This window comes from Rhinichthys klamathensis, unplaced genomic scaffold (genome assembly GCF_029890125.1).
Source record: "Rhinichthys klamathensis goyatoka isolate OS25496 unplaced genomic scaffold, OSU_Roscu_1.1 h1tg000303l_1, whole genome shotgun sequence".
NCBI lineage: Eukaryota > Metazoa > Chordata > Actinopteri > Cypriniformes > Leuciscidae > Rhinichthys > Rhinichthys klamathensis.
This window is the reverse complement of record NW_026606822.1, coordinates 1,549,504-1,560,527: the sequence shown is the minus strand read 5'-3', so window position 1 is coordinate 1,560,527 and position 11,024 is coordinate 1,549,504. Positions and strand designations below refer to the sequence as shown.

At 37.4% G+C, this 11,024-nt stretch overlaps 1 protein-coding gene across 1 annotated transcript; it reads right to left on the bottom strand.

Moving 5' to 3' along the window:
* Positions 1-255: 255 nt before the first annotated feature.
* rab22a (RAB22A, member RAS oncogene family) lies at positions 256-11,023 on the bottom strand. The gene is made up of 7 exons (XM_056270523.1): positions 10,721-11,023; positions 9,937-10,016; positions 7,629-7,710; positions 4,496-4,567; positions 3,942-4,048; positions 2,418-2,527; positions 256-736 (listed from the first exon to the last, which is right to left on the bottom strand). Exons 1-7 carry the CDS (start codon positions 10,754-10,756, stop codon positions 636-638), a joined length of 588 nt encoding a protein of 195 aa, XP_056126498.1. The 5' UTR covers positions 10,757-11,023; the 3' UTR covers positions 256-635.
* Position 11,024: the final 1 nt, after the last annotated feature.

Here is an 11,024-nt window from a genome sequence, read left to right as displayed (position 1 = left end):
TTTTTATTTTTATCATATATATCAAAGATGTGCAAAAATAGTGAGACAAGAAAGCTGTGTTGCTTGCATTTGGAGTGCTGAGACTCTTCAAATGTACAGACGGACAGACAATAGCTTTACTTGAAACCTTCATAGAGTTTGGCAGAGGGTTTTGCAAGAATGAACGAGAGAGAGCGAGTGTGAGTGTGAGTGTGAGTGTGAGTGTGAGTGTGAGTGTGAGAGAGAGAGAGAGAGAGAGAGAGAGAGAGAGAGAGAGAGAGAGAGAGAGAGAGAGAGAGAGAGAGAGAGAGAGAGAGAGAGAGAGAGAGAGAGAGAGAGAGAGAGAGAGAGTATCTGATCTGTTAAGCAGGTGTTTTCTTTGCTGTCTGACTTTGGGCAGTGATCTAGAACAGAAATGGATCCCCAAGGACATTTGAACGGGGGCTGAAGAGCGTCTTTTTTCAAAGAAGTGACCATTGCATCGGGATTCAGACAATAAATCTCATTCCATTATTAACAGAACTTCTTATTTGGCTCCAAAAGGAAGTTACGTAACTTCCCCTGTAACATCACATTCTTCATTTGCTATTCTCCTTGTTTACTAATAGAAAGAAACTGAGGCTGGAGAGGATCTGGCCAAACTGTTTACGACTGCGTCAGCAGCAAGTGCGTTCCCTGGTCGACTCTGATGGTTGACGACGAAGTTTGAAGCCCTTGACCGCAGACCCATCTGCATCTATAACTGGGATCCTTTGACCTATAAAGGAAATGAAATAAAAATTAAAAGGAGCATAATGACATTAGCTACGTTTACATGAAGACCTTTTGTTTCAGTCAGAATGAATTCATTCTGATTGATAAATCCGATCTTAGTGTTTACATGAATGCTAAATAAAGTGATCATGTTAATGTGCGAGTTAATATGTTAGTTAGTTAGTTAGTTAGTTATTTTCTTCGGTCATTTTGAACAATTAAATCTTAGGTCAAAATCCTGTACATAATACAATGAAAAAACATAAAACAATGAAACAAATAGAGAAAGGAAAGAAAATTTAAATACATTAGAAAGATAAATACAAAATGAGTACCTAGGAATTTAAATGCTAAATAATACCTGACCGAAGGGGTTTAGGCTGAAGTCAAGACTTATTTTGCCTAACCCCTTTTAAAACAAAAACACTATGTCCAAAGATGACACAATTTTACGGTTTCTCTTATACCAAAAACGATAACATGTAAGCACAGAACTTAAACTTCAACAATCAAAATTATATTATGCATCCACTTTTGCTTACTTTTCTAATGTTCTAGTGTTCTATACTTTTCCATAATGTTTAACTTATATCTTTTCTTAAATGCATTAATAGTTTTATGTCACAAGCTTTAAATCGGAATTGATTTTTTGACATGCTCACACTGCACAAATATAGTTTCCCGCTGTTTGGGCATACTAACAATTCTTCTATATTGCATCTTTTCTTTGTTTTAAAGAGTAGACCTAGTATTTATGTATTTCGGGTCCTAATTAGGGGAAGCGAGCACATGAACCGTTGTGCCGTGCTGCTTATTAAGCAGTAAAAACGCCCCTTTCCCCGCCCAAAACATGGCGACTGTGGATGAGAGTCTGAAACAAGGACTGGTGGGACGTTGTCCTGCTCCACTTCCAAGACGATGAGTGGAAGGAGAATTTTAGAATGACACAACAGTCACTATCATGACACTTTATTCAACAACAACAACAGCTCATTCCGTGCATCATACGTCATTATGCCATTTCTACGTCACTGACCATGCGCAGTACTTTCCAGTTCCAGGTTTCAATCCGATCAAGTGTTTACATGTCATCTCAATCGGATTACAAAATGTTCAAACCACCACATACAATCCGAATAAAATTTTAATCGGATTTGCCCAGGCTATTCTGACGTGGTTACATTTTACTTTTTCATTCTGACTGTGCTACTAGTCCGGATTATTGGGGTCCATGTAAACGTAGCAATTGACAATAAAAATAAGCATGAGGGAAAAAAAAGCAAAAATGATTAGCCATTTCAGTGTCTGTACAAAAGTCACAAGCATGGTGTCACGCCTGCTCCTTGACGGGGCAACTGCCAAGATCCATGGTAAAAGATCTGTATCCACTGTAACCCATCCACTGCCCTGGGTCCAAGTGGCGAGAACAAGTATCCACAGAAGCACTATTCTCACCACCATCAGGATCAATTATAGATCATGCATTCATTATCATTTTAATAATAAATAGTGTTGCAATAAACAGCATTTATTAAAACTAAACCTGCCTGTGATCAAGCTCAATCTAGAGAAGATGATAACATTTAAAATCACAGGGCTCTGAATGAGTGCTTCTAGATCGTTTGTTAAATTGGCCTTGTTAATGACACAATGCACCGGTGATGACTAGTTAATATTATACTCACTTATTTGAATGAAGACTTCATTGATGTTAATGGCATTTTTGGCACTGGTTTCAACAAATATGGCATGAATGGAGTCAGCATAGTCCTTGGCCTCTTTCTCTGAAACCTCTCTGGAAAACAAAAGGACAAAGCAACAGAAAATGGGTGAAATTAGAGAGTGGAGTAACAAATGTAAGTAAAACAGAGCAGTAGCAATTGCAGTATTACAACTAATACCACACTAATCAGTAATCAGTTTCATAAATGAAGAATTCTGATATTTTCAAAACTCTCAAGTAAATGTTATTACTATTATTATTGATATTTGAGACTAGAAGGATTTAAACAGATACCGTGGCTGAGTGAGAGATTATCTGAGTGGGATGAACCTTGTAAAACTCATGCATTTATTTTTTTTGTGATGGTGGTGTAGAACTAGCACCGGGCAGCATGTTGGAGGTAAACTTCTCTGTGCACCTGTCACCTGATCACAGGTGCTGATCAGATTGCACCCGTGCTACACATATCAGGCCGGTCACACTGACAATGGATCAATTTTCCATTGACGCTTTGCTCTCTTAGATAAACCGCCAAGACAGTGATGTTTTCTTTAAACATTTCGATCAACTCGATTTTTGTTGGTTGCTTGTGCAAGTCACTGGCACCATGCTAAGGTGTTGTGGGTGGTTGCTAAGGTGTTCTGACTGGTTGCTAGGGTGTTCTGACTGGTTGCATACTAGCCCTATAGATATATGTGGTGAAAGTGAAAGACTATTTTTCCCGCTTTCTCCACCAAGTGAAAAATCGCACATCTAATAAATGATCTAACCTCAAGTATGAGTAAAATTAATGCTTTTAGTTATGCTTTTAATTAATATAATTTAAGAATACTATTAAGATCTACAAGTAGGGGTAATGTTATCAGCAAGTACATTTCCATGATGACAGTGTTTGAAAGCAACAGATTTTTTTTTTTTTTTTACATTTGGAGCAAACCTCTTAAACTTGAAGCAAAAGATATATAAAGAAACAATGACGGCTGTGGATCACAGAGAACAGCACCACTTGTGCTAGAAAAAGAAATATCTAAGCTTTATGTGCCAGACAGAACAATTGCAAGAATTTTCCCTGATATTTATTGCCTGAATGGCTTGCGGTGCGAACGCTATTCCTCAGATTCAATGTCTCGGTTTTTGTGGTTTCGAGAAGTAAAATACAACCACAATGACAGCTGACTAACACTGCCAAAGAAAGCAATGGTGAACCAAGACATATCATTGGACCTGTGGGAAGAGTGAAGCAATTTAAAGTGGAAAGATAAATTACAGACCGCTGAAGAGTGGATTTCTTTTTCATCACAAGTTATGCTTATGGTAACGGTACGTGTGCGAGCTTGTTTTCAATGAGTCGAGACAAGTTGACAGCAAATATGTGGGTCTTTTCCCGACGTCAAATTGAGTTGACAGCCATTGCGGGTGCATCCCTTCAAGCTGAATAGAGATGACAGGATGTGAAGTCTTTAGTGGCAAGGACGCTGGAATTCACCTGGCATCAGAGAGATCACATTTGTTGCCAGCGATAGCCACCACTATGTTGGGTGGTCCGTGCTGGCGAAGCTCCTTCACCCAGTTCTTCAACGTCTGGAATGATTCCTAAGTGAGAGATGAAGAGATCTTCAAGACAAGCAATGACAAGCAAACTTTTATGTCATCTACTGTCCCTCATGTTTGCTCGAAACCTGTTGAAAACAAAAGGAGTCACCTAGCAGACTGTCTTCCATTCATTGAACATGAATGAAAGCACACAAAAACACAACAAAAGTAGTCTATATGACTTGTGCACTAAATTTCAAGTCTTCTAAAGCCATACGATAGCGTTGTGTGAGGAACAGACTGACATTTAACCCGCTACTCACTGAAAGTCTTACCACAGCCCATAACTCCTTTAGTGTTCCATGGAAAAAAAAAGATCTTACGTAGGTCGAGTGACATGAAGTTGAGTAGATGATGACAGAACTTTCATTTTTGGGTGAACTATGCCTTTAATAGCTTTACCAGCAGAAAGATTTGTGTAGTAATAATGAAGAAATGTTTCATTACCTCTTTAGTGATGTCATACACAATGATAGCTGCAGCAGAGCCCCTGTAGTACATGGGAGCCAGGGCACGAAACTAAGAGCGAAACAGATAACATGCAGATGTCAGAGAAAAATAATGGCCGAAACTTAAAAAAAAAAAAGACTTAGTCATCACTGATAACAACCCAACATCCCTTCTTAGGGGCCGAGTGGCCAATCTCAACCTGCATATGCTTATTTTCAGAGCTTTAAAAGAATTTGTACGCTTTGGCGGAGGTCTCCTTCGAGTTTCATGCTGAATTAAAAGGATGGCTCAAACACACACACACACAAAACGCATGTTATTCCAACTTGTTCCTTTCAAACTGAACAAACAGGCAGCGGTTAGGGAAACCCATGGTGAAAAACCCTAGAAGTGAGCCACCGTTAAAACCTAAAGGAGAATTGTGTTTCAGACGGACATGCCAAGGGAGCTTGAGTAGAGGAACTGCAAGGAAAGGCATATCAACACATGTGGGAGCCATCAGGGGAAAGATGAGCGCAACGTGTCAGAAGTTGTTAGCTTTTAATCATTATAAAATAGCATAGTTGGTTTGTTTGACCCCGGTCATCAAAAATAGACAAAAAAAGCCTCTGATTAATAAAAACAAGCTGGATCCAGTATGCCATTCCACTGAAAAAAAAACCTAAAAGAGCGGAAAAGTGCATTATAAAATGAATGATTAAGAGAGAGGGTAGATAGAGAAGACATGATGAGAAACCCTGGCAGTTTTTTTTTTATACATACTTTCTAAAGTTTAGGTGTGAGCTAGCTTGTGAAATAATCTAATAATCAAATATAGAGTTTAGAAATTAAAGTATTTTTAGGCAAATAAAGGTTATGAGCTCCAAATTGGTGCACATTAACATGTTTGTGCTCATTAACAACATGAGCTGCTAACAGTTTACCATCAATAAAAGTGAATGCAGCAAAATGCATCATTTTACATAATTTTACACAAAACCACTTGGACCCTAAAGCTTGAGGTGCTCAACTGGTTTTGCTGATCAATGAATCAGTACTAAGTGAGATCAATTATTTAACAATTATACTCTACAAATTAATTTATACAAAGTTTATTATTTAATTTATAAAAATGCTGAATACAAATTGGATTTTAGTTAAGACAACAGGTCAGAGTAATGCTTAATCCATCTTTTTTTGCCAATAAAATTAGTAAATCAAGTTTGACTGACACGGTTTCTAACATTTATAGCTGTTTTTGGCTAAATTTGCTGCACAAGGAAGAGCTTTGGACTAAAATTGCAGGATGTCTCCTTAGACATATCCCAGGATTCCAGACTGTGTGGTCCCTCTCCAACTCTCCTCCTGGATTTTCTCTCATCCAACTTCCTCCAGTCACTCACTACCTCTTCAAATGTCTCTTGCCGTTAAGACTATTCAACTTTAAAGACCTCGTGAAATCACTTTACAAGCTATAATATGGAGTTTCTTTTCGCCCATTTTAAATTCAACTGTTCAAAGTTTGGGGTCGATAAACATTATATAAGGTTTTTAAAATAAGTTTCTTATGCTTACCAAGGCTGCATTTATTTGATAAAAAATACAGTCATTTTAATGTGTTTTAAAATGTAATTTATTCCTGTGATGGCAAAGCTGAATTTTCAGCATCTTTACACCAGTCTTCAGTCACATGATCCTTCAGAAATCATTCTAATATCCTGATTTGGTGCTCAAAGAATATTTATTATAATTATTTATTTGAAATACATTTTTTGTAATAATGTAAAAGTCTTTACGATAACTTTTGATCAATGTAATCCCCCTCCAAAGCCTCTAAATCAAAACAAGCCATGTTTCAACAATGCTGTTCTAAAAAGCAATGTGCCGGATAATTATCTAATCAAGAGCTTGCTTGACAGCCAGTGAAAAGCCCGATCACAGCTCCCGGCGGAGTACAGGAAACTGTGGACAGAACGGTCTTCTCTTCACAAAATCACAATAGAGCTTGAAGTTAGAAAAGAAAGAAGAAAGAGCCCTTCCACTAAGAGGGAGGAAGGAAGAGAGACAGATTTTGGCTTCAGCTGTTTTTCTCAAACTCTTATCTCTGACAAGGCCTAACATTTCATCCCATCAGGCTCTGGAGCATCCTGAACAGAGAAAACTTGACCTCTTTAACCACTCATAGGCCACGATGATGAACTTGCACCATCTTTACCGGTGGGAATACATCAAAGCGCTAAACAGGTCCAGATGAGGGTAAAGAGGCTCGATAAGTCAGACTTTCCCATATGCTCAGACCTTCATAAGCAATGGGAGCCAAATATCTAAGACAGATTTTATTTTTGCTATAAATTATAATATCAGCAAAACAATATGAGTGAAGATTGGAAATATGTGGCCTTGTCTATATTTTGAACAAAGAACTGAATGTGACAAACCCCACAAATTTGTTACATTTAACCAAGTAGTGCAGAATATATAGCGCATACCTCAGTAAATAACCTTGCGTGATTCATTTAAAAACTCTTCTCCCATAAATTTTGCATCTGAAAGGGAAAATCGAACAAATGCATATGCAATAAGTTCAGCTGCAAAATGAACCCTGTATACGCCTTTTCAGCGCAAATTTTTCACTGCGTGTCTTTAGTAAATCCTGACAGTAGTTTTTTAACAGCAAAAGAGGGTTTGCACTGGCACAAGCTGTTAGTAAATCTGGCCCTTGGTATGATACTATATTTTCTAACAGCTTGTGTGGGCCGCTTGGCATTCTACATTTAGCTTCACATAACATCACAGACAAACATGAGAGGAGATCATATTCCAAACACCCTCAAGACTGCCGTCAAATTGTGTGTGGTGATAAACATCTCAAAATTTGAGATGTCATCTGTACACTTCAGCTGTCTCTCCTAATGTAGAACATTTTGGGGGAGAAGAGCGTATCTAGCTATACGAAGAAAACCAGCCCCTTTCGAATGACATTAAACTCTCTCTCGCTCAAATGTATGCCTGCATTATAGTAAGAGAAGTGCATGCAATACTGCCCTCTGTCTGAACTATAAAGACACTGCAAAAACAAAAAGTGAAACAGCTTGTTTGTCACCCAAGTGTGTGTGTGTGTGTGTGTAGTGATGATTGTTGCTGTGTTTACCCTTTCTTGTCCTGCTGTGTCCCATATCAGGAATTTGTGAAGCTCATTTTGGTACTGCACAGTCTTTGTCATAAATGATGCCCTGAAAATAAAATGCACATGATCAATAATAATTTTTAGCACACACTATACAAATAGGTCTGCATGGAATCTGAGACATCTGCAAATCTCATCTATTAATTATTTTGGCAAATTTTACAATGCATTTAGCTGCCAATAAGACTCTACGCTTTGTTTAATATATTTTTTTTTACAATATAAGAAAATGTGTAGATGTCACGTGGACCTACTTATAGACATCTTTAGAAAGTTTACAAGTGTCTTGCCAGGTGCAGATACACACAAATTGTTTTATGTTCTTTATATGTGTTGTTATGCCCCTGTCAACTTAAAAATCAGGTTTTCTGTTATGCATTGAAACATCAGTTAGAATTGGTTGAGACAACAATATGCAACCATATTTTTTAGGGCTGGGAATTGACACACATTTCACGATTTGATTCTATTTTGATTCACAACCTTGAAATTCAATAAGGTTTAATGTTGATTAATTGGGGCCTCTCAGGTAAAAATTCAGGTACAGGTACAAATTTCCTCAAGAATAAAATATCTCTCAACTAATGCAGTAAACTATACAGGGAACCCCAGTTGGTGCATCACTATTAAAGGCTGAAATTAAATGATTTGAAGGATAAATTACACATAAATTTAAATTACACATAGCCTAAAGAATACATTATATTTTCACATTAGGACTTACATTAGGACTAGAATACATTAGGACTTTTCACGAGTGAAGATATTATTGCGCCAAGTCGAAGTGCTCAAAAGCACTTGTTATGGTATTCCGCCATACAATATAGTCATCAATTTTAAACGCTTAGAAAAGCGCAACGGTTTATTTTGTGTCACCAGCCCAGGTCAAGTTACACTACTCGAGTAACTGTGTTTACATAGGGAAAACGTGGAAGTGTTTGGTCGCTTCTCTGCTTGGCCCATATTTAATGCATGGGCTAAGCTAGGTGCTAACATAGTTTTGCGGCAATACAGAGCGATATAGTGCACGCACTGAGACGAGAGAGGTATGTATCAACTCGTCTTAGTTAAGGGAATAACATAGTTTAATAAGAAAAACTGGTGGAGTATCCCTTTAAATCTTTAACACACTGTGATGCAACTTGCATTATACAATCAATGCTGGATATTAAATCACTTAAAGGTGCCATATGTAAAAATTGAGGTAAAAATATGCAACAAATGAGCTACACGTATCAAAAGAATGAGAAGAAATAAATGCAATGATGTCATTAAAAAAATGACAAGTTATAGTGCTGCCGAGATATAAACCTGAATTAGCATGCTAAATTACTAGCCCCGGCCCGGCCGGTGTCATAATACCAGTTTCGGCCATGGGAGGCGGTATGCGGGCAACATACATAACCACCAGCCAAACTCCAATACACGAATAACTCGCACGGCTTGTGGGCGTACTTGAACCTGTCAATAGCGTCTATATGAGACCGGCCTTTATAATTTAGTGTTGAGATGATTTCATTGAGTCTCTAATCTCTAAAAATCTCCAAATGAACTGCGGTCTTACGATCGTGTCAATTGATTTGATTAATATGCGCGAGGGAGAGAGAGAGCAGGAGGACTGCGCTCGTGTTGTTTGAAGACGTGAGAGTGCGCGCGCGCGGCCGGGGCGCTCTCTCTCTCTGCTCGTTATAAGCCCTGTCAAGCGCAGCAGTCATTCTATTCTACATCACTCACCGATCAAAATAGGCTTTGGTGGGACAAAGCGGACGATTTGACGGTTTTAGAAGATTAACAACCCGAAACTAAAAAACAGACTAGAGTAGGCCAACTTTCTGGAGGTATACTGCCCCCATCTGGTATGGAATATGTGGATTTTGAATTGATTTTTTTACACAAGGCACCTTTAAAGGAAAGATAATCTGTATTAAATTCAGACTTCTCAGCACCAACAGGGAAGTCCCAGATGCTGGTTAACTGATCTTGTTTTCTTATTTAAGAGATTGAATTTTTATCGTAACATTGTTAAAGCAAATAATCCATCAAGTTTTTTTTTTTTTATACAATGCTTTCTGACTCTAATCCAGAGGACATTTCAACACAGTAAGTATCAATTTGTTTTGCCTGAAACATCTTCTATTTCAGTGCGTGTCACGGCTTGCTATGTTTTGCTATGTGCAAATCCTTCAAAACTTGCAGGTTTTTTTCTTATTTTACAGTGCATCACAGTCAGCTTGACGGACCTCCCAGTAAGCATGTTTTGCAGTAAGCTTACCCAATTGTGGGATTAATGTTGGGATCAAAACTATCCTCCACAAACCTCCACACGATACTTGACTTTCCAACTCCTGTATCCTAGGACATAAGATAAAAATCACATAATAAATCACACACACACACACACATATATATATATATATACAAATACATATATATAGTTTCTAATTAAACACATAATTCACTTTTGATGTAGTTTTCCATAATAAAAAAATACAATTAAAAATGAATATATATGTTTTTTGTCAAATGTTCTGATAATATTACATGGTTTAACTTTGAATATAATAAAACAATCATTATAATTAGAAAAAAAAAACTTTTATATGCAGTGTAGAATGCCACACTGCCAGATTCTGCTTGACGTCATGTTAACTACCCGTTTACAAATCACATGACTAAAAGGACACATTTATTGTCAATATATGTGTAAATATAGGTAATAGTGCAAAAATTGTCCAAAGAAGTCCTTAAGCAGTAAATACACCCGGCCTATATGTATCTACTGAACAATTTTTTTAAACTCTCTCTAGACATTTATCATCCACTTCTGAATGGGTGGTTAAATACGTCATCATCCCACAAATGTTACTGTAATACTTAAGAAATCCCCAAAGCTTGCACAATAGGTAAAACCACTGACACACTTTATTGCAAGTTATAGCATACAATAACACAGATATGATTGATCATCAAAAGATAAATAAAAACAAAAAATATTGCACCAAAACTGCAATCCATAATAGCAACGTCGAGTCGTAAAAAGTGAATATAAATCTTACCCCAAGAAGGCATACTTTCAACTCTCTTAGCGACATGATGACCTCCAAACTAATGAAAACTTCCCAATCATTCCAAATAGTTTCATAAACCTGATCAGCAACTATTTCTATTTGACGTAAGAAAAAAACACACAAAGTCTCTATCTATACACTAGTGTCGGATATCCACTGATTTACGACGGTATAAGAAGGCGACGTGGAATACTGACATAACGAGTAAAGCTTCTTATAATATGAGGACTGATATGGTATATTAATGATCGATTAGTTGCGATAGCTGCTCGCTGATCGCCATCTTGAACTC

Excerpts from the sequence above, each read along its gene's own strand:
- rab22a (XM_056270523.1), bottom strand. The coding sequence starts at position 10,756 with ATGTCGCTAAGAGAGTTGAAAGTATGCCTTCTTGGG. Across the intron at positions 4,568-7,628 it reads ACACAGCAGGACAAGAAAGG|TTTCGTGCCCTGGCTCCCAT; the intron begins GTAAACACAGCA and ends TTTCGCTCTTAG. Across the intron at positions 2,528-3,941 it reads TGTGATCTCTCTGATGCCAG|AGAGGTTTCAGAGAAAGAGG; the intron begins GTGAATTCCAGC and ends TTTGTTTTCCAG.